The sequence below is a fragment of the Canis lupus genome, chromosome 13, assembly GCF_048164855.1.
Source record: "Canis lupus baileyi chromosome 13, mCanLup2.hap1, whole genome shotgun sequence".
NCBI lineage: Eukaryota > Metazoa > Chordata > Mammalia > Carnivora > Canidae > Canis > Canis lupus.
The window spans coordinates 16,345,756-16,369,478 of NC_132850.1; the positions used below are offsets into that span (position 1 = coordinate 16,345,756).

Genomic DNA, 23,723 nt, shown 5'->3' on the forward strand with positions numbered 1-23,723 from the left:
TACATCCATAGAAAGAAAAAAAATTCTACTAGGAAAAAAGGCCAAAAAGTGAAAATATTTCAAAACAATTAGAAGAAAATACAGACCAGATAAAGCTTCCTTAAATAAGATAAAATATGTGCAAAACTTAAAAGAATAGTTAGGTAATTTGGTGTCGCCAAAATTTAAAATCTCAGTATAGCAAAGTATAATAAAAAACATAATAAATTTAAAAGACAGAACACATACTGGAAGAAGATATTTGCAATGTATATAACAAAGAAATTCTATCCAGAACATATAAATTACTACAAATCAAAAAAAATTAAACAATCCAATAGAAAAAAATGTAATTAGGCAAAATATAGAAGAGGTATATTGTGGCCAAGAATATGTAAAGTGATGTTCAACCACACCAGTAAACAAATAAAAATAAAGCATAAACACTTCTTGTTAATCAGCTGTTAAAAATTAAGTCTGACAATATTGCATATTGCTTATTGGTAAGAATATAGGGAAATAGTATTCTTACTCAGTGCTTGTGGGAGTTGGTTGTTGTAGCCAATATCCAACATGGCTTCCACTGATCCTTGCCTCTTCCTTGGTGTTCACACTTTTGTAGTCTTTTCCCACACTGAGTCAGAACTGTTCTGAGAAAATAGAATATGGGAATCCCTGGGTGGCGCAGCGGTTTAGCGCCTGCCTTTGGCCCAGGGCGCGATCCTGGAGACCCAGGATCTAATCCCACGTTGGGCTCCCGGTGCATGGAGCCTGCTTCTCCCTCTGCCTGTGTCTCTGCCTCTCTCTCTCACTGTGTGCCTATCATAAATAATAAAAAAAAAAAAAAAGAAAGAAAATAGAATATGGTAGAAGTGATGGTAAATGACTTCTCAGGTTATTCATAAAAAGCATTGTAGGTTAGGTCAGGTTAGGTCATAAAAAGCATTGTAGCTTCTGGCTTGCTCCCTTAATTCCTTTGGAGAAAACCAGCCATGTCATAAGGATATTCAAATAGCCCATTGCAGAAGCTCAGATGGAGAGGATCTGAGGCTTCCTGCCAAGCGCCAGCATCAATTTACCAGCTGTATGAGGGAGCCATTTTGGAAGAGGATCCTCCAATCCCAATCAAGCCTTCAGATGATTGCAGCCTTAGCCAATATCTAATGCTAAATTTATGGGCTATTTTGAGCTAGAATCACACAGTTAAGCTGCTCCCAAATTCCTTACTCATAGAAATTGTGAGAGATAATAATTCCTAGTGTTATTTGAAACCTCTTAAGTTTTAGAGTTGTTCTCAGCATAAATAACTAATATGGTATAGCTACATTGGAACACAAATTGGCAACATTTAGCAAAACTGAACTTATTTCTATCCTATGATCAGTAATTCCATTCTGGCTATATGCCAAGGAGACATTCTGGAATATATGCTCAAAGAACAAAGATGTTCATTGAGGCACTGAGTGTTCATTGAAGTACTATTTCTAATACTTAGTAATAATAAAAAGGAAACATGTAAATATCCATCATTAGTGAAATACATACATAAATAATAGCTAACATTTATTGAGTACTTACCACGTGGTAAGTACTATTCCATTCAATTCACATATATTAATTACAAAACATACTATGTAAGAACTCTTATTATTCCCATTTTATAAATTTGAAAACTGAGGCATGGAGGGTTTAAGTAACTTCTTTATATATAGCTAACAAATGATGGAGGGAGGCTTTGAAATAAAATGTGATATATTGTCAAGAAGGTATATTTTTATAGCACTTAGAAGGAATGAGTGAGATGTTTGTGTATCAATATGCACAGAAAAAAGAAGGGTATCAGTATGTTAGGCAGTGTGATACCATTTAATTAATTAAGATACACAGGAAACAATGTTACACTTCCACGTGATTTAAAAATGGGCTGCAAACTATGGTTGTACTTGCTCTGGGAATGCTAAATGCAGAGGGTTGAAGTGGACTTTTGATATATTAAGTAATAATTATTCATTCTGAGTGGTGAGAATATGGGTGTAGGTTATGTTATTCTTTGTACTTTTCTATATTGTTTAATGTTCTCAAAATAAAGAAAGAGTACCTAGTTAAATCAAACTCATAAGAATCAAACTTTGTTTTTTTTAAAGATTTATTTATTTGAGAGAGAGAGTGCTCAAGGTGGGGAGGGGCAGGAGAGGGAGGGAAAAACTTTAGCAGACTCTATGCTCAGTAGAGCCTCATGCAGGGCTCGATCTCACCACCCTAACATCTCCACCCAGTTGGATACTTAACCAACTGCACCACCAAGGTACCCCTCAACTTAACTTTTAATAAATATGTTTAAGTGACATTTCTTCCTATGTCCCAACGTCTATTAACCGTATTTACCAGCTGCTGATTAAATCAGAGTAACATATTCATTGACTCAAAAATCAAGTATTTTTTGATATCTTCCATGTGTAAAGCATTGTGGCAAGTGATAGAGATAGGCCCTTCCTTACATAGAAATGGTTTCTGCCTTTACATTCTCATACCTGTAGTCTAGTTAGGGAGAAAGGCATTAAAGAAATCCCGCCCCCCTCAAACCTGTAAGTTCTAGGAGGGAGAAGAATGAATGCCATGGAAGTCTAATTGTAGTATCAGATTTAAGAAGGAGTAGAGATTATGCTATTTCACAACAACCAATTAAGACGTCTATAGATATAAATCCATTTATTGATATCAAGTACCACATAAACACTTGATTTGAAATATTTGTAATCCTTACAATTATATGAGCATAATTACTAGCTCCCTTTTACAAATCATTTAAGTGAGTCATGACTAACATCCCACAAGTAATAAGTGTGATTGACAACCAATTCTGCCTCTACAGCCTGTGCTCTGTATTTCTGAGGTTATAGCAAAACTAAACTACTACTTTGGCTCGGTTGTCTTCAATCATTTACTCTCTTCTTACTTTATACCCTAGAACTCATTCATTTTAAAGGTTGACTGCAATTAAAGGAACATACAGTTCTTGGAATATTTTAAAGTTATAGAGATTAGTCAGCAAATCTGAAATAATGAGTTTTCTTTTTTTTGGTAAATCCATTTAAGATTATTTATTTATGAGAGAGAGAGAGAGGCAGAGACACAGGCAGAGAGAGAAGCAGGCTCCACGCAGGGAGCCCAACGTGGGACTTGATCCCTGGACCCCAGGGTCACGCCCTGGGCCCAAGGCAGGCGCGCTAAACCACTGAGCCACCCAGGGATCCCCAATAATGAGTTTTCTTGACCGAGCAACAGACGGCCGCTTACAACTCAGTGTTGTTTCTGGAGGAGTTAGTGAAGTTGCTGTTCTTGAGCATCCACTATATGCCAGGCAGAAGATAAATTACAGTGAAGAAAATACTTGTGAGTGATCCTGGCTCTCATGGAGTTTACACGCAGGTGGACAGACATTACACAAATATTTTTTTTTAAAATGTGTACAATTTGTTGTAATTGTAATTGTCGTAATACAGAGGTGTAAAAAACTGAGCCAAGTGAGAAAAACATCAAAGACCTAATTTAGACTGGAGGCAGAGGATCAGAGAATTCTACCAAAAACACACACAGAAATTTTCTTTCCTAGGATGCAAGGTGCTAAACCTGCCAAAACCTGGGATGGTGCAGCCGCCCGGGCGGTGAGACCTTGGCGTCCCACTGTCCAGGCACCGGCCGGGGCAGCTTTGATCGGCTCTGGAGGGGACCGCCGACTTCATCCTACGTCACTGCGGCGTGAGGAAAGTTTACATCACTCGAACTTACCGGTTTTTTTCCCCGGTGTCTTCCCAGCATCTTTCTGCCGGCTCCTCTGCTCGGCGGTCTCCTGTCATTACTTCTACCACAGCAGCCTGGTTTCGAACTTTCTCTCAGCCTGTGCCCGGCAAGCCTAGAAGTTCGCGGAGGCGGCTCCTCGGAGGGCTCCCGGCCCGGCCATTTCTCTTGGCCCCACAGTCCAGCCCTCCTCCTGGCCGGGCTGCAGGTGGGCTAGTGGCGCGCCGGTCGGCAGCTGTGCGCGGCGCTCCTCGCCCCTAGGTGGCCGTCGGCCCCGCGCAAGCGCTCGGCGCGCGTTCTGGGCTGTCTGCGCCTGGCGCGCGCCACCAGCCGGCGCTCGCTCCCGCCCCCTCTCGCGCCCGTGGCGGCCCGGACGGCGCGCGCCGCCTCACGCTCGTCCTGAGGCCGCCCTCGCCGGCGCTTGCGGCGCGCGCACCGGGCCGGCCCAGGCTCCCCACTCGGGCCGGCCGGCTCGCGGGGTTGCTTGCCCCGCCCCCCGGCGCCGCAGTTGGGCGCTTGCGCGGGGCGCGTGGCCGTGGCCGGGGTCTCCGCCGCAGTCGGTGCCGCCGCCGCCGCCGCCGCCTCCGCCGCCGCCTCAGTCAGTCAGTTCCCAGCAATGGCGGAAGGAGGTGAGCGAGAGGAGCTGCTCTCGCCGTCGCCGGTCTCTCCGGCTAAGCGCCTGTGCTCGTGGCCCAGCCCGCAGGCTCACCACCCTCGCGGTTCGCCCGGGGCGGCCAGCGGCGGGGTAGGGGGCGTCGGCGGCAGCTGCCTGGCCCCCGGGGCCCGCCCCCACCTGCAGCCGGAGTCCCTGCTGGACTGCGCCGCCAAGACGGTGGCGGAAAAGTGGGCGTACGAGAGGGTGGAGGAGCGCTTCGAGCGGATCCCGGAGCCCGTGCAGCGCCGCATCGTCTACTGGTCCTTCCCGCGGAATGAGCGGGAGATCTGCATGTACTCCAGTTTCCAGTACCGCGGCGGCCCCGGCGCCGGAGCGCTTGGCGGCGCCGCGGGGGCTTCGCCGGCCGAGGAGGGGCCGCCGCCGCCCCCCGGGGCCGCCGCTCCGACCAGCTCCGCCCCCGGGGCCGCCGCGGCGGGGGCATCCCCCGGGCTGGGCACAGCGGCCGGAGCGGCGGGCGGCGGCGGCGAGGGGCTGCCGTTCCGCCGGGGCATCCGTCTGCTGGACAGCGGCTCGGTGGAGAACGTGCTGCAAGTCGGTAGGTGCTCGCCCGGCTCCTCTCTGGTGCCTGGCCTTCTTTTCCGCAGGTGCCTTCTCTCTGCCGGAGCCCGGGGCCGAGATTCAGGCTTTCTGTCCAACTCTTGTTCCCCTGCCTAAGGACACAGTAGTCACATAAAAAACTTTTCTCAACATTTCATTCAGGTCCACTGCTGCTCTTTCCCCAACTGGCCCTCTACCCCATTTCTTTTTGTTCGAAGAGCAAATAGATCGCTCTTTTCTTTTTTTACTCTTTATTCTACACTCCACACCAAAGGCAAAAGGATGGAAAGGAATGCCTTTTTGGATGCAATAATTTCAGAAATGCGTTTTTAAAATTTTAAGTTTGGAGAGAAGAAAATTCTTAGTGAATCTGGAGCAAGCAGCCTTACAGGGAATGTTTGAGGGACAGGCTGTCAAAGGCAATCTGTAGATTTAGCAGATTGAAGCTGGGTATAATTAACTTTAAGATTGGAAAAAAAATACTGTGCATTTCAGACAATTAAAATTATCTGCCTTAATATTTTTTTTCCCTTGGACCAGTGGTACTTGGGAATCTAGGCTGCGGACTTAACAATAACCGAAGATGGAAATGTGACAGCTCTCTTCTCTACACCCCCACCCAAGGAAAAAAAAAAAGCCACACAATCTGGAGTGGGGGTGGGGTCTGTCTTCCTTGTCAGACTAGGGTAAATCAAAAGCTGGTCACGTTGGGTTTTTCAAATGCTTCTCATTTAATGAGTCTTCGGATTTGCTTTTGTTTTTATCTTTTTTGGTTGTGGAAAAGTGAAAAATGATTTCTTTTACTCCTCCGGATCCTCTAGTCAATTTGTTAATCCTACTAAATACACAGATACAGTAGAAGACCTGAATAGTGGAATAGGGAGAAAGGGGGAAAAATGACATTGTTTAACATTGAATTGCTGTGTAGAAAATTAAAACACAGAATTTTTTTTTTCTATTTGGGTTATTGTAACATTCTGGAAGTGCATATTATGCATTTTATTGCCCTGTATATGCTCATATTTATTGAAAAAATATTGATTTTTGAAAGGAGTTGGAGAAGGGTTGTTTTTAGAATTAAACAAGCACTGGAACACATACACAGGCACGCCAGACATCTAGCTTTCTTTCCTCCAGGTAAAACTAATATATTTGAAAAAAATTTTTTTTGAAGAGTGGTGCATTGTGGTGTTTCCTATAAAGCAATCTACTTCTGGTTATTGAGAATCATTGAATCCTCTGTTTCTTTTTAAACAACAGTATATCACAATTTGTTTTGCAAATGTGAAATGTAAATTTATCTAAATTCATCCTGTGTCAGAAAACAGTGACAGTGGATTGAGAAAGTTTTCTTTGGAAAAGGCTAGCTTGTCCTTTGTGCATTTGTGTTTTTGAAAGAATGAGTTGAATAATCAGATAATTAAAGTGTTCAGCTTTAGTACTAAATATTAAAAATATGAAGGTGAATGTCTATTAGTCTGTAAACTTTGTATGAGTTTTGATCAGCTTTTATAATTCTTGTTTAAAATATTTTAAATAGAAAAATGTCAATTTAAGTGGTCGTTTTATAGTAAGGGATGGACTTGAAAGAATTTTCAAACTTGAGGGGGCAAATGAGCTACAGGAAGAGTTTTAAAAGGGTGTATATCTTTTAAGTGACTATAATGTCAAATTCCAAATGAAATCAGATTTTGTGGGTGATCCAGGTCATGTTTAAATCAGTTATTTTTCTTTCATGATATGACAGTTGGCATGCTTATTGGGGTAATGAGCTCTTGGATGGGAATTGTGGGGTCTGGAGAAAAGACACATAAGCACATTTTCTGATTCTCACTGTGGATTTCATAGATGAAGGTAGGAGAATGAATTATGACTTTTAGATAATGCTATTTGAGAACTGTGAGCTGTGTAATCTTTATTTTTCTTATCTTCATTTATGCTAATAAGTGTGAAAGAGAAGGATATTCCATTCTGTAGCATTTTGAGTTCTGTATGTTGGCATGAATCACCTTTTTTTTTTTTGAATCACCTTTTAATACCTGACATTAAGACTCATCTCTCATCTCTTAAAAATGTGAGTATGTGACTTAATCTAGATGATAGGCTTTATAAAAGTATTGCCAAGAGATGAGTGAGAAAGTGATTTGTATATAGGAAGATAGTAATCGTGTTCTTCAGTTTATAACTTAAACTCAATTTAATTGCTCAGTGGTGCTAATTTTAAAATACCACATATTTCCTTGCTGTTTTTAAACCAGAGTCATAACCTCAGAATTGGGAAGTTATTGAAGGCTGATGGTTTAGAAAGGAAAGGAGATTAGGGTATGTTTATAGCAATATCCTTTTAAGGAAAGAATTCATAAGGGTATTTAAATGGAGAAAACAAAAATACCTCAAAATTAAAAAAAAACAAATTTTTAAAAATGAAGAGAACAGCACAACACAAAACAAAAATTTTGAAGGAAAATAGACAATAGGGATCCCTGGGTGGCGCAGCGGTTTGGCGCCTGCCTTTGGCCCAGGGCGCGATCCTGGAGACCCGGGATCAAATCCCACGTCGGGTTCCCGGTGCATGGAGCCTGCTTCTTCCTCTGCCTGTGTCTCTGCCTCTCTCTCTCTCTCTGTGACTATCATAAATAAATAAAAATTAAAAAAAAAAAAAAAGAAAATAGACAATAACAAAAAGACATGTGCAAAGAGTAGGAAAGAGTAGGTTACATTCTGTAACTTCCAATTACTTTCCACATGGAATCTGGTAATGGGAAGTAATGGACTTACTGAAAAGCAAGTACTCTGTAGAAAACATCAAATTTTGAGTCAGAACTGAAACTTCCCCAGCTTGATATAAACAAATGGGAGAACTATAGGTTGTTATCCTCAAAAGATACATTTCTTCTACATAACAGTAGAATCAGAAGTATTGTTCCTTTTAAAAAGGGAAAATTGTAAATTAGTCTTTTCATGGACATCTGTAAATTTAAAGCTGTGTGAATAGACTTATAGTCTGATCTCTCAGTATTATGACGGTAATAGAGTTCAGATGTTTTAGGTATTTGCTTTCTAACCTGTTTAAGAAGCCCATGGAAATTAGCAGTAGTATAAACTTTGGAAAAAAATACTTATTTAGGAGTCTGCAGATGGTATAAGAATGGAATAATTATAATTTACTAATAGTTTAAGATGTTGACCCTTTTTTGCAACTCATATTTTAAATTAATTTATCTGTGGTAAAACTTAAAGTAGGTTTGTGTCTTCTCAGGGAAATCTGGATTAATTCAGGGGAAAGAAGCATTAACATGACTAAGAAGAAGTACCCAGGGGTCTTTAGGTGGTCTGACAATGCTCTATGTCTGAACCTAGGTTGTAGTTGTTGGATATCCACCTTATACTAATTCCTTTTGCTGTTCAGTTCCTTTTGCTCAATTGGAATGTATAATTTGAAAGAATTTTCTAACTTTAGGAAACAGATGAGGTACCGGAAAATTTTTAAAAGGGTATATATTTTGTAAGTGACTATAATGTCAAATTCCAAATGAAATCAGATTTTGTGGGTGATCCAGGACATTGGTCTATTATATCTCAACTAAATGCTGTTAAAAATAAATGCAATTGTGCTTTTTTTTTTTTTTTTAAACATTAACGGTTTTTCTTCCTTAAATGCAGAAATGTTTATTTGGATATTTAGATTTTTAAAAAATTAGATGGGCTTTCTGTGCTGGTATATCTTAGCTATATAAATTATATATTAGTATATATATCTTATGTATATTATATATATTCATATATTGTAATTTTATTTATTTACCCAGAAATTTTCACAGATTATGACTGTTGACTTTGACAGAACCCCATGTTTTTTTAGTCCATACAGTTTCTAGCAAGTGTAATTTGTCCTTGGATAGTCTTCCAAGATTAGAGCCACAATGCTAATGTACTACCTTATATAGAAAAAGTATAATTACAAAGACAATAATTAAAAGATCCATTTCAGAAAATTATTCATAGCTTAAATAACAAGTAAAAAGTTTATAATTATGAGTACTTGTATATTATCAATGAACTTCTATGAAATTTTTCTATAGCATAACTTTTGTGAAGTACATTGTGACAAGTATTACTGTTGATTTTTTTTTTTTTTTTTTTAAGATTTTACTTATTCACTCAGGAGAAAGACAGAGAGAGAGAGGCATAGACACTGGCAGAGAGAGAAGCAGGCTTCATGCAGGGAACGCGACATGGGACTTGATCCTGGGTCTCCAGGATTACACCCTGAACTAAAGGCGGCGCTAAAACCGCTGAGCTACCCGGGCTGCCCACTGTTGTTGATTTTTATGTATAATTTATTTTGATCTGTATTGGGGGGGAACAAAAAATACCCTCACCTAAAAAGCTTTGTAGCATTGTGTTTTTAAGTTAGAATAGCTATTAAAATAATAATAAAACTTCATGTGGGGAAAAAATGAATTTATATTTAAGCTGTTCCAGCATAGAAGGTAGCTGCATGCCTTTAGGGGGTAAGTGGTAACATTTTTTAGAGTAGAAACTTACCAAGTTTTAAAACCACACTAGTTCTTTTTTAAGCAATAATTTCTCTCTTTCTACCTCCCTCCCAATGCACCATACATACATCTTAATATTTAATGAATGTTTGTTGAATAGTGAAGGTTAAGAGTGACTTCTCAGTGTTATAAAACTTAAAAAAAAAAAAAAGAGTGAAGCTGGATTTTAGTATTCATGTGGTATTAGAAGACTATGGGAAGACTTCATACTTGTGCATATTACTAAATTGATAGCATTAAGTAGTGTGAATGTTACATGTGTGTATCTTCTGTGTTGACCATCTGTTTTGTGTGAAGAATGGTGACTTATTTTCTTCAAATGAAAGCTTTAGATAAATTCTTACTGAAGGTGATTTTCTCAAAGATAGAGCTTTAGATTTTAAAAAAATTATTTAAATTCTAGCTAATTAACATACAGCGCAATATTGGTTTCAGGAGTAGAATTCAGTGATTAGAGCTTTGGATTTGAAAGATAATGAATAAATTAAAGATAGTGGATTTTATTTTAGAGATTATCTCTATTTTAGGAATTAAAAAAATACATTATTGAAGTTGAGTACAAACTCTAAAATTTTGAAGTGAAAGGGCTAGAAATTTACTTATGCCTATGTGAAACAATTTCATTTATGTTGTTTCAACAATGGCTATTAAAAATCAAGACTTAACTATCAGTATTCTATTATGGTGATGGTTATATAAATATACGTAAATATGTTAAAATATATAGAACTGTACCCAGTCAAGTTTACTGTATTATACCTTAGAGAATAACTTCTAAAAATCAAAGCATTAATATGTCAGTAAATTAATGAATGAATACAAAAGAGATACTGAAATGCTGTATTAGTTTCCTATGGCTGCTGTAATAAAGTGCCACAAACTGTGTGGCTTAAAACAACACATATTTATTGTCTTACAATTCTGGAGGCCAGAAGTCTGAAATCAAGATGTGGCACAGCCATGCTCCCTCTGAAACCTATAGGAGAGTTCTTCCTTGCTTTTTCCTAGCTTCTGGGGGTTTGCTGGCATTCCTTGGCATGTAACTCTAATCTCTGCCTTTGTTGTCACATGGCATTCTTGCTATGTGTCTCTATCTTCACATGGCCATTTTATAAGGATAGCAGTCATATTGGATTAGGGGCCCACCCTACTCCAGTATGACCTCATTTTAACTAATTACATGTGCAGTGACCCTATTTCCAACTAAGGTCACATTCTGAGGTGCTGGGGGTTAGGAACTTCAACATACCATTTTTAGAGGGACATAATTCAATTCATAACAGCTTCTCATACTTATTTCTTGTTGTATAACAGTTTCATGTGAATTTTAAACTTTTTTACATTGGATATGGCTTAAATTAGAAATCACATTCATTTTATTAGGTAAACATTACTTCAATTTAATTGATTTGCTTTGCATGATTGATATTATTTAGTATTTTTAGTACATGTGGAACTTTTTTGACAAGTAGGTGGTTATTTAAAGGTTAAACCTGTCATTTTTTTTATAAATGACGACTGCAATACAGCACTCGGTATATATGCATGGATGAACAGATTACTGTAGGAGTTTTTTTTTGTCTTTGGAAATAGGTAATCCTGAAAGCATATGAACCTTGTTTTACTCTGTTTCCAAATCCAAGTTAATATGGCTTAGAATTAGTGTTTGATATTAGACTACAACTCATTCCAGATCACTTTTTTGTATATTTTCTACCTTCTAGCTTATTTATAGGCTTATTTCTTTCCTGATACAGGCAGTATGTTTCTTGGCCTCTTTTAGCTTGTCATTGAACTAGTATGCCAGGGAAATTACACTCATTTTAATACTAGCTTTAGCATTATGTTATCATCTGCTAAGTTACTGTTACTTTTTATAATCATATGTAGCCAACTGATTAATTTTTGGTTTTCAGCATTGAAAACATTTTTTGCCCCCTTAGAATGCATAATGTGACATGCCCTATGTTGGTGTTCAGTAAATGTTCCTTAAATAAATGAGTAAATTGTTAAATATTTATTTATTTATTTAGATTTTATTTATTTATTCATGAGAGATACAGAAAGAGAGGTAGAGACATAGGTAGAGGGAGAAGCAGGTTCCATGCAGGAAGCCCGATGTGGGACTTTGACCTGGGACTCTGGGATCATGCCCTGAGCCAAAGGCAGATGCTCAACTGCTGAGCCACCAAGCGTCCCAAATGATTTTTTAATATTTATGTAGTATGGACATATCTCTTCATTGATTTATATGTAATGGGAGCCTAGGAGATATATTGGCATTTTGTAATTTCTGGGTGTGTCTGATTTTTAAAACATTACATAGATTAAAAAATACCCTTGAAACTTATTATTAACTAGTTCTTGATTCACTCATTGAATTTTTTAAAGATTTTATTTATTTTAGAGAGAGTGTGTATGTGAGAGTGGGGACAGGGGCAGAGGGAAAGGGAGAGAGAAAAATCCCAAGCAGACTCAGTGCTGAGGTTGGAGCTTGATGTGGGGCTTGATTCCACGACTCTGAGATCATGACCTGAGCTGAAATTAGAGTCTGATGCTTAACTGACTGAGCCACCCAGGCGCCCCTCATTCATTGAATATTTAGTCACTTGTTTTGTGTAAGTCTCAATAAATAACTGTTTACCTGCTTTTAGTGGACCTCATTCCAAAATATTTTCCTACATTAGAATAGAAACCCAAGGTGGACACTAAAGCCTAAGTGTCTAAGGACTACATTATGTTGACATTTTTTGTAGGTGAGTGGTTATAAACTGAGTGGGTACTTGACTCTACGATTCTCAGAAACCTGTTTTGGAAGTCTTATGTGTATATGTTTTTTGGTCATTTGCTTGTTTCCCATTATAACGGAGTGATGAATGTGGTATACAGGCAGATTAACATTGTTACCTTCTTTAATAATGGGCTATTGAATCAAAAGATAAAATACCCTTAATCTTAGTGCTTTTCTTGCTTTAAGAACAGTTATATATGTATACTTCTTATCATTTAGTCCTTAGGGAAATGCAAATTATAACCAAAGAGATATTACTACATACATACACACTAGTATAGCTAAAAGTAATGCTATACTAGTGCTAACAAGGATGTGGAGCAATTGGTAGGGATGCCAAATGATACAGTCACTTTGAAAAACAGTTTCATATTAAGTTAATAATATACTTAATGATAAGATTCAGCAACCCTATTCCTAGATATTTACTTAGAGAAGTGAAAACATCTGTTCATAAAAAGACTTGAATATTCAGAGCAGTTTATTTCAGAATAGCCCTAAACTGGAAATATTCCAAATGTCTATCGGATGTGTAAATAGAGAAATTGTATATCCATACAATGACTACTTTTCAGCAATAAGAAAGAACAAAGTATTGATAGCCTAGAAACATGAATGAGTCTAAAAAGCATTATGCTGAATAAAAGAACCTAGACCAAAAAGAGTACCTACAACATAGTTCCATGTATATGAAATTTTAGAAAGCAGAAGCTATTGTGACATAAAGTAGTTGCTAGGGTCCAGGGTAAGGTATGAGGAAACTTTTTTGGGTGATGGAAATGTTCTATGTCATGATCATGGTAGTAGTTGCATGACTGCACTTACTTATCAAAACTTACTGAATTTTGTATACTTAAAATTGGTACATTTTTTTGAATGTGAATTATGCTCCAAAAATTTGATTTTAAAGGAAAGAATAGTGAGTTTCACATTAAAATCACCTGGGGAGATTTTTTAAAAGACAGTGTCCATCCAGAACTCACCCCAAATTAATTGAGAATGAAGACTCAACTTCAGAATTTTAAAAAAGGTCCTAAATTGTTTTGTACAGCCATGTTGAAACAATGCTATAGAAAAATAATTATCGTTATTAGTGTTACCAGTGTTTTTAAACTTACTGTGGGCAGTCAAAACATTATGTAATACATATTACAAAAATGCTATGGACCATGTCATCTTTCTTACCTATCTTTAGGTTTATTAATGGATTTCAAGGAAAATTATTTTCTTACCACTTAAAGAAAGTGTGCCTGTGTTTTGGAAAGGTCTTATGCAAAAATATCTAAATTCTTTGTCTTATCACCATCAAAAGACATTTGTCTGAATGTAATATCAACATATAATTTTCTAAATGTTTGTTCATTTACTCATTTTTGAAATTTATATTTAACATTTTTAATGTTCTGTACCAAATAGAACATAATTTCTATACTTGAGTACATAATTTAGGATACACATGTAAAATAGCATTTAGCATAATATTTCATAATAATAGAGGTAGTTACTATGGGGGCAAAAAGTAGGAAGTGATTAACAGAAGAAATGGGGACAGCTGGATGTATTGTTGTATTTTGATATAATTCTAAGATATAGTTCTAATTATAAAAAACATTAAAATTATGTCTAATATTATTATAAAGTTTGGAAACACAATTTATTGCTTATAAGTTAGATTAACCCTTCCAGAAATTTCTTCTGTATTGACATTGCTATGCCCCATAATACTCTAGTCCATAATGATTCAAAGGAGTAACATTGGCAGGCAGGAAGATGATAGAAATATTGCCAGGTGTTAATCCTTTTTTCTCAGAATAAATTTTACAGATTTCTGTCTTTAGAACAGTTTTGTTACCTTCATATAATCTCTTTTTTCTCTTTGTTTTTTAAAAAAATATTGCTTCCTTTAGGTATAAACATATGATAGAGCCAATCAACAAAATGGATTTTGGTCTATCCATTCATTATCAATGGTCTGTAAACAACAGGGAACTGTATTAAGGCTTTGCAAGCCTTGGAGATCATTATATTTTTCCCCCTATTCATTCATGGTTTTATTGAATGGAAGCCTGCAGCATTAATACTTTCAGGAAAAGCCAGCCTGTCAACACCTGATAAACTGACATGACTGGCAAGTATCATGTACATAGTTGATGTTAGCAATATAAAATTCAAACTCACGTTATGGTTCTCTATTGTGAAAAATAATCTTGTTAATTTTTTCTCTCAATATTATTATATTCTTTGCTACCATATATGTTTACATGTATCAACTTAATATGATGTAGGATATATATTATATAATATTAAATTAATATTACTTAATATGATGTAGGATATATATTATATAATATTAAATATTGTCTCATATGTGCAGGGACTATGCAGCTGGTAGCCTCAGAATTCTGGCTTCTCACTGTGTCTGTTTCATTACCTGTAGATGGGCAGAATGATGATACCAACCATTGTTTTGAGGATAAATTATCTTTTTTTTAAAGATTTTATTGTTTGAGGGAGAATAGCGACAGACATAGGGAGAGAGTACGAGCAGGGAGGAGAGGGAGAAGCAGGGCTTCCAAGAGGTTTGGTTCCAGGATGCTGGAATCATGACCTGGGCCAGAGAATGACACTTAACCAACTAAGCCACCCAGGCACCTGTCTTTTTTTTTTTTTTTTTTAGAGAGAGAGAGAGAGAGAGAGAGAGAGCGCGCGCATGAGCGAGCGCCCTGTGCGTACCTTTGAGTAGGGAAGAGGGTGAAGGGAGTGGGGAGGGGTAGAGAGGGAGAGGGAATGTTAAGCAGGCTTCATGCCCAGGGACAAGCCTGAGGTGGGGCTCCATCTCATGACCCTGATTTGAGGTCATGATCTGATCTGAAATCAAGAGTTGGACACTTAACGGCTGAATTACCCAGGTGCCCCTGAGGATAAATTAATTAATATGTTAAATATTTAGACCAGAGCCTAGCACTTATTAGTGCTATGTAAGTGTTTTCTATTATTAATATACTACAATTTCTGAAAGTATTCTCTATTTGTTACCTTTCCTTCTTCAACATTCTCCCCATATCTGAAGCCCTTTCAGTTTGACTTCTGCTTTTATTCACTGTATTATAATTGATCTCTTAAAGGTCACCAGTGACCTCATGATTGCCAAGCTTAGTCTTCTTTTTCCAGTCTTTATCCTTCATGAACTCTGTATAGAATTTTCTATAGTCTATTGTATCTTCCTCTTGAAATACTAATTAGGTTTCAGTTACTTCAACATTCTGGCTTTCTTTCTGCCTACCTTCTTTTTTTTTCTTATCCCACAAAAGTAGGATGTACCTTTTTGTCCCAAGCTTTCTAATTTAGCAATCTTATTTATTTCTATAACTTTAATAATTGTTTTATGAACACGAGATATAATGTAGTGGTTTAAATTTTGTTTAAAGCAACTGTTCATTTTCAAATTAAATCTCAGATGGTATTCTAGTTTTTGCAGCAGAAAAATTGAGCTGTTTGGAGGATTGGGGAGGGGCCCACAACTCTATCAGCTTGGCCAGCATCTTTTTTGCTTCCATCCAACACTTCCAACTAATAATGTTGGGATTTGAAGTCAGAAGATCTGCCTTAGTTTTCTCATCTGTAAAAGTGTCAGGATTTTTGTGAGATTTTTTTTTTGTGAGATTTTAAATAAACTAATATTATACAGTGGAAGCACTATATAAATATCATTGTGCAAATAATATAAATATTAAATCTGTGTTGTTTCTCCCTCTGGAATTCAAGATCACCATGTACATTTGCCTATTAGTTATTTCTAAATGGATAACCTCCCGGCCACTGAAAATCAACATGTCTAGTAAAGGATAAATGTCCAGAATATATTAAGAACTCCAACTTAACAACAAAAAATAGCCTGATTAAAAAATAGGTGAAAGAGCTGAATAAATACTTCTCCAGAGAAGGTATGTAGATGTCCCATAAGCACGAGAAGAAGAAATGCAAATAAAAACCACAAGGGACATCACTTCACACCCATTAGGATGTCAGATATTAAAAACACAGAAAATAACAAATGTTAGTGAGAATATGGAGAAATTAGAACCCTTGTGCATCACTCATAGGAGTATAAAGTAGTGCAGCTGCTGTGAAAATAGTATGACAGTTTCTCAAAAATATTAAACATAAAATTATCATATGATCCAGCGATTCTGCTTCTGGATATATACCAAAAAATTGAGTGCAGGAACTCAAATAGATATTCATACACTTATGTTTAACAGCAGCATTAATTTTAATAGCCAAGGGTAGAAGCAACTTAAGCGTCCATTGACAGATTAATGGATAAACAAAATGTGGTAGATGTATACAATGGAATATTATCCAGCCTTGAAAAAGGAAGGAAATCGTGATACATACTACAGCATGGATGAACCTTGAAGACCTTATGCTGCTTTCCAGTTGTATAATCCTGGATGACAAGTTACTTAACCTCTTTGTGCTTCAATTCTTCATCCATAAAATGGTGATACAATACTGTCTCAGAAAATTTATATCACAGTTAAATTTGAATAATGTATGCAAAGTCAGCTTGGAGTTTCTTATATTTTAGGGGGTTGTGATTCTTAGTTCTATTTCTATTCTCCTTCCCTGCCTCTTAATAGCCTGTTCCTCCATTCTAAAAAGTGCCATTTCCTTATCTGCTTAGTTGAAATTAAATTTTCCTTCCACTTTGGTCCTATGCATTGATCAGCAGTTGTTTGATTACCTATTTTGTTCTAGACTCTGGTCTAGCCATTGGAGACATGACAGTGTTTTATTCAAACAAACTTCCTGTTTTCATGGAGCATAAATTTTAGTGAGGAGACAGCACTTTCCATTTTCAGTTTGTGTTTTAATTTGTTACAGGTATTATCTTCCCTTCCAGTCTGCAAGTGCTTCCAGGGCAAGAACTGTATCCTGCAATATGTGCAATATCCAGTACCATACCTAGTAGGTTTCCTAAATGACCCCTTAAGAGGTCTTTGTGGAATGAATTGTGAACTTATTCATGACTTCCTTTTCCTTTTTTAAAAAAGATTGATTGATTGATTGATTGATTGATTGATTTAGAGCGAGGGAGCGAGCAAGAAAGCAAGCATACATTAGTCTGGGCAAAGGTGGAGGGAGAAGGTGAAGGAAAATCTTAAGCATACTCTGTAGTGAATATGGAGTTGGTCACAGGGCTTGATCTCACAACTGTGAGATCATGACCTGAGTCAAAGTCAAGAGTGGGTTGCTTAACTGACTGAGCCACCTGGGTGCCCCTCTGTGACTTTCATAATCGTGATTTCCAGCACTGACTACTTTACACTTTAGTCACTTGAGGAGTTTTGGTAAAATACAGATTCTGTGCTTCTACCCTTGGAAATTCTAGTTAACTAAGATTGGAATGGGACTTAGGAATCTACTTTTGATAAGCTGTCCAGATTTAAACATTTGGGAACCATTGCTCCATAGTGTTCAGTACACTGGTTTACATAGAATGTGCATGTTAGTGTTGGTTGAATTAATTTATTGCTTCATTTATACAATAGCTTGTTCCAAATTGGATTTGGAACTTGTGGGTCAAATCAAATTAAATGGATAGACTGGATTCAGGAAAGAGTTACATGAAAACATCATTAAGCTCAGCAATACTGCAATTCGCTAATGTTAGTAAAATCACTAGTATCTATCCTTTGTTGTTTTTATTTTTATTTTTTTAAAGATTTATTTATTTGAGAGAGTGGGGAAGGGGCAGAGGGAGAAGGAGAGAGACAATCTTAAGCCTACTTCCTGGAGCATGGAGCCCAATGCAGGGCTTAATCCCACAATCCCACAACTCTTAAAATCATGACCTGAGTCGAAATCAACAGGATGTTTATCAGATTAAGCCACCCAGGCACCGCCTTTGTTGTTTTTATTTTATTATTTTATTTTATTTTTATTTATTTATTTATTTATTTTAATAAATTAATTTTTTTATTGGTGTTCAATTTACCAACATACAGAATAACACCCAGTGCTCATCCCATCAAGTGCCCCCCTCAGTGCCCGTCACCCATTCATCCCCACCCCCCGCCCTCCTCCCCTTCCACCACCCCTAGTTCGTTTCCCAGAGTTAGGAGTCTTTATGTTCTGTCTCCCTTTCTGATATTTCCCACACATTTCTTCTCCCTTCTTTTATATTCCCTTTCACTATTATTTATATTCCCCAAATGAATGAGAACATACACCGTTTGTCCTTCTCCGATTGACTTACTTCACTCAGCATAATACCCTCCAGTTCCATCCACGTTGAAGCAAATGGTGGGTATTTGTCGTTTCTAATGGCTGAGGAATATTCCATTGTATACATAAACCACATCTTCTTTATCCATTCATCTTTCGATGGACACCGAGGCTCCTTCCACAGTTTGGCTATTGTGGACATTGCTGCTAGAAACATCGGGGTGCAGATGTCCCGGCGTTTCATTGCATCTGAATCTTTGGGGTAAATCCCCAACAGTGCAATTGCTGGGTCCTGGGGCAGATCTATTTTTAACTCTTTGAGGAACCTCCACACAGTTTTCCAGAGTGGCTGCACCAGTTCACATTCCCACCAACAGTGTAAGAGGGTTCCCTTTTCTCCGCATCCTCTCCAACATTTGTGGTTTCCTGCCTTGTTAATGTTCCCCATTCTCACTGGTGTGAGGTGGTATCTCATTGTGGTTTTGATTTGTATTTCCCTGATGGCAAGTGATGCAGAGCATTTTCTCATGTGCATGTTGGCCATGTCTATGTCTTCCTCTGTGAGATTTCTCTTCATGTCTTTTGCCCATTTCATGATTGAATGTGTTTGTTTCTTTGGTGTTGAGTTTAATAAGTTCTTTATAGATCTTGGAAACTAGCCCTTTATCTGATACGTCATTTGCAAATATCTTCTCCCATCCTTTGTTGTTTTTATTTTATTTATTTATTTATTTATTTATTTTTTAATTTATTTATGATAGTTACAGAGAGAGAGAGAGAGAGAGAGGCGGAGACACAGGCAGAGGGAGAAGCAGGCTCCATGCACCGGGAGCCCGATGTGGGATTCGATCCCGGGTCGCCAGGATCGCGCCCTGGGCCAAAGGCAGGCGCCAAACCGCTGCGCCACCCAGGGATCCCCTTTGTTGTTTTTAAATGCTAGTTCTTAACATATTTACCCCAAAATAATTCTATACACTTTAATAGTTATGTAAGTTTTTGAAAAGGTATTGAAAAATCTAAAAGGATTTGAACAGAATTGATAAGTAATCTCTGAGGAAGTGGAATGAGTGGTGACCAAAAGGAAGTTTAGTTTAGTCTGTATTGCTTGAATCATTTTATGATGACAGCCTATTTATGTATTTCTTATATAATAAAGCAATTAAAATAAGTAACAGATAATAATATAGTTTATTCAGCTGCATTATTTTGTTTAGCATTTTTTAGCCTTTTAAGTTAACATGATTTAGAGAAATGTCATCTTACTTTTATAAACCTGATATACATCAGGGGCTTTTAACCTGGCATCTGTAAATAGCTTTCAGGGATCCATGAATTCCTGAAATTATTTTCAGATTTTACAAATGGATATGGACATTTTTCTTTACTTTTTTTTTTTTAAGATTGATTTAGAGAGATCATGGAGGTGCAGGGGCAGCTGAAGAGGGAAAGAAAGAATATCAAGCTGACTCCCCACTGATCATGGAACCCAAAATGGGTCTTGATCCTCAACTCTGAGATCATGACCTGTGCTGAAATCAAGAGTTGGATGCTTAACCCATTGAGCCACCCAAGTACCCTTGGATATGGACATTTTTCAAAGAAGACAGTTTATAACTTTCATTGGATACTCAAAGGGATCCATGACTCAAATAAGTTCAGGAACCACTAATTTATGTAGAAGAATCTACTTTGATAACAATTCTGCAATTAATTCTTCTATTGCCTTTGAGCCTTGATGTATATAATATGGGTGAATGTGATTTAGTAACTTTTTTTTTATTCTACCCATTTTCAGGTTATGAATGGTTTGAGACAGAGAGAGAGAGAAAAAGAGGCACAGGCAGAGGAAGAAGCAGGCTTCATGCAGGGAGCCGGACATGGGCCTCTATCCTGTGTCTCCAGGATCACGCCCTAGGCTGAAGGTGGCGCTAAACTGCTGAGCCACCCGGGCTGCCCTCAATGGTTTTTCTTAAGGATTGACACAGCTCTACTATTTGCTCCTCTACTAGTTAAATATTTCAGTTTTGGCATTTCTGACATATTCATCTTTTTCTACTAATCTAAATGCTGGTGTATACATTACTTTTTGTTTATTTCAGAATGATGGCTTGACATTATTGTGCCACCTACAGCTGAAGTTTAAGGATTTGCACTATCTGAAATAAAGTAATAGCCTGTGAAGTTACTGAACAGAGTAGGCCATAGCTATTTCTTTATGGAATCTTTCTAAGGAATTGGGTTTTTTAGATTATATTTTTGGGAAGTGGACTCTGAGATGGAGATTGGCTTGTGGAAGGTTTATTGAGGAACAAGACTTGTAATAGAGTAAGGGATGCAAGATTTGGAGGGCAGAGAGATTGAACTGATGGAGTTGCCTTGGAGACTTCAGTCAATCCTTTTGGGAACTTTGGAGCTAGTATCATATTTAAGAGTTATTTGGAATTAGAGACGCCTGGGTAGCTCAGCGGTTGAGTGTCTACCTTCGGCTCAGGGCGTGATCCCAGGTCCTGGATCAAGTCCTGCGTGGGGCTTCCTGCGAGGAACCTGCTTCTTCCTCTGCCTATGTCTCTGCCTTTCTCTCTGTGTCTCTTATGAATAAATAAACAAAATCTTAAAAAAAAAAAAAAAAGAGTTATTTGGAATTAGATGTGGGCTGACCTGAGGGGAGAAGGTATAACCTTGGGTGGGGCAGTTTCTGTGGTAGAGATGGAAATGAAACTACATAATTTCCAAACTACAAGTTTCCCTTTCCAGCTGTAGGAAGTGCTTTCAGTGGATGGTTTCCAACTGTCACCTGGTTCAAATCTGCCTCAGCTACAGAGAGCTGCTTTACCTGAGATCACAGTTCTCTACAGTCACCTTGCAAATGGCCGAACAAGTTTGGGTAAAGATTCCAGCTATTTTAGCTTAACATGGAGCTCCCTGATAGGCAGTACTTGCTCCTGGGAGTTGTACCTGATTGTCAAAGACATGCATGTAGTTTGACTTCTTCTAGTCTTGCTTCTGCTGCCTTTGCTTCATAGGTATCAATTTCTGTTAAGTATCTTGCATCTTAAACTCCATCTCAGGGACTGCTTCCAGAGAACTCGGTCCCCTGATACAGTTTGTTGAGGAGGGCTTAGCTGCTAGACTCCTGGAGTTAGAGGAACTCTCCAGGCAGTTGGAGGAATGAATGCCTTGGTCTTGAAGGGAATATCTGGTCACTGCACTCCTTTTGCCTCTTGAATTCATTTCATATGAATTCACACCATGTGAGAACAACTCCTCAGCATTCTCTTTGGTTTCTTTTTCTGAGGACTGACTGACAATAGTTAAGATTAGTAGATGAATTAATTACAACCTCTACCACTACAGGTAGTCTCTAGGTCACAACTAATACTTACTGTCTCTCTCTAAGCTCCATTCTAGATTCTTGGCCAATATCTCCACTTGTCTAGATGCCTTACCAGGTAGGGTGACTGTCATGACTGAGGAACCCGAGCATAGTTACCATGCCCTTTTTAGGCGTTGACCATTGTACTTGTACATTTACTGTCAAAATTGGGCAGGGAAATACCAAGAGATACCCCAGGGACAACCCAGATGCTAAATTCATCTACTCCTTTATGTTACTTTTCTGTGTGTTGGTGACTCTATGTTATTTCATAAACACCGTATGTTGCTAAGATAGCACATTATGTAACATTAAAATCAGGTCTGTTATTTTAGTTTTAAAGATCAATTTTTTAAAAAGATTTATTTATTTATTTATTTATTTATTTATTTATTTATTTATTTATTTATTTGAAACAGAGAGAAGCAGAGACATGGGTAGAGGAAAAAGTAGGCTCCCCATGGGGAGCCTGATGTGGAACTCAATCCCAGGATCTCAGGATTACGACCTGAGCCGGAGGCAGACATGCTCAACCACTGAGCCACCTACGCATCCCTTAAAGATCAAGATTACATTGATTTTGCTTTATTATTGTTTCTTTGATACATTATCAGGGTCGTAACTGCAGAGGTTTATAGATGTCACCTTTTGTGTTGTCCCTTGCACATATTATTAGTATATTATCGGGATAATTATCAACAAAAGAACTCACACAACTTAAATTTTTATTTCTAGTATTTTAGCATAGTTTTATTTAGTAGTGAGTGGTTTTCTAACACCTAGTCCCCTTTACCTATTCACTTAGAGGTTAGACTTGAAAAATTGTAAAGGAGTTGGAGTATAATTTACTGCAGTTATCAAGCCTTGTGATAAATATGCCATTTAGCAAACCATCTAGACAAATTCACATTGCTAACTTGTGGTAAGGAAAGCAAGAAGTAAATAATAAGTAGCATTGCTAACCTCAGTAAGGAAACTTTGAGCCCATGGCTGCCTGATGAGGCCTTAAAGAGGAGAGTGTCAGCAGTGTCCCTGAAGAGATTCAGTATTTTGGAATTGGGGGCTCACAACAGCCGTTTCTTTTTTTTTTTCTTTACACTTTTAGTAAGATATAATTCACATAACTCATGACTCACCCATTTAAAGTATAAAATTAAATGATTTTTAGTATATTTACAGATGTGGGCTACCATCACCACAGTCAATTTTAGAATATATTTTTAAAAGACTTTATTTGTTTTTTTGAGAGAACAAGAGAGAGCATGAACAGGGGGGAGAGGGAGAACCAGACTCTTTGCTGAGCAGAGAGCCCCACATGGGGCTCAATCCCAGGACCCTGGGATTATAATATGAGCTGAAGGCAGATGCTTAACCAACTGAGCCACCCAGGCATTCCTAGAATATTTTCATCATCTCAGAAGAAACCCTGTACCCTTTAATATCACTTTCCAACCTCCCTCCAACCCCACCCCCAGCCCTAAGCAAATACTGCTTTCTGTCTCTATGCCTATTCTGGACATATCATATAAATAGAATCACATAGTATATAGTCTTGTGACTGGCTTTTTTCACTCAGCATTAGCTTTTCAAGGTTCATCTGTATTGTAGCATGGATCAGAATTTCTTTTTCTTTTTTTCTTAATATTTTATTTATTTATTTATTTATTTATTTATTTATTTATTTATTTATTTATGATAGTCACAGAGAGAGAGAGAGAGAGAGAGAGGGGCAGAGACACAGGCAGAGGGAGAAGCAGGCTCCATGCACCGGGAGCCCGA

The 23,723-nt window shown here is 37.9% G+C and overlaps 1 protein-coding gene and 1 long non-coding RNA gene across 7 annotated transcripts in view; one reads left to right on the forward strand and one right to left on the reverse strand.

The window, feature by feature from the left end:
• LOC140602638 (uncharacterized) overlaps window positions 1–4,162 on the reverse strand; it is a 67,089-nt gene extending 62,927 nt beyond the window's left edge. For 2 of the 6 annotated variants that reach the window (XR_012005538.1, XR_012005539.1), the window contains exons 1-2: window positions 3,769–4,118; window positions 512–629 (exon numbers count right to left, since the gene is read on the reverse strand). This is a non-coding gene — a long non-coding RNA (uncharacterized lncRNA). Of the gene's footprint in view, window positions 1–511; window positions 799–3,768 lie in introns of all 6 variants that reach the window. The other 4 variants (XR_012005542.1, XR_012005543.1, XR_012005540.1 and 1 more) reach the window with 4 other exon arrangements.
• Window positions 4,163–4,325: 163 nt separating this feature from the next.
• ZSWIM5 (zinc finger SWIM-type containing 5) overlaps window positions 4,326–23,723 on the forward strand; it is a 202,861-nt gene continuing 183,463 nt past the window's right edge. The window contains exon 1 of the mRNA XM_072772436.1: window positions 4,326–4,988. Coding sequence (XP_072628537.1) covers window positions 4,394–4,988 — 595 coding nt within the window. The 5' untranslated portion in view covers window positions 4,326–4,393. The remainder of the gene's footprint in view (window positions 4,989–23,723) is intronic.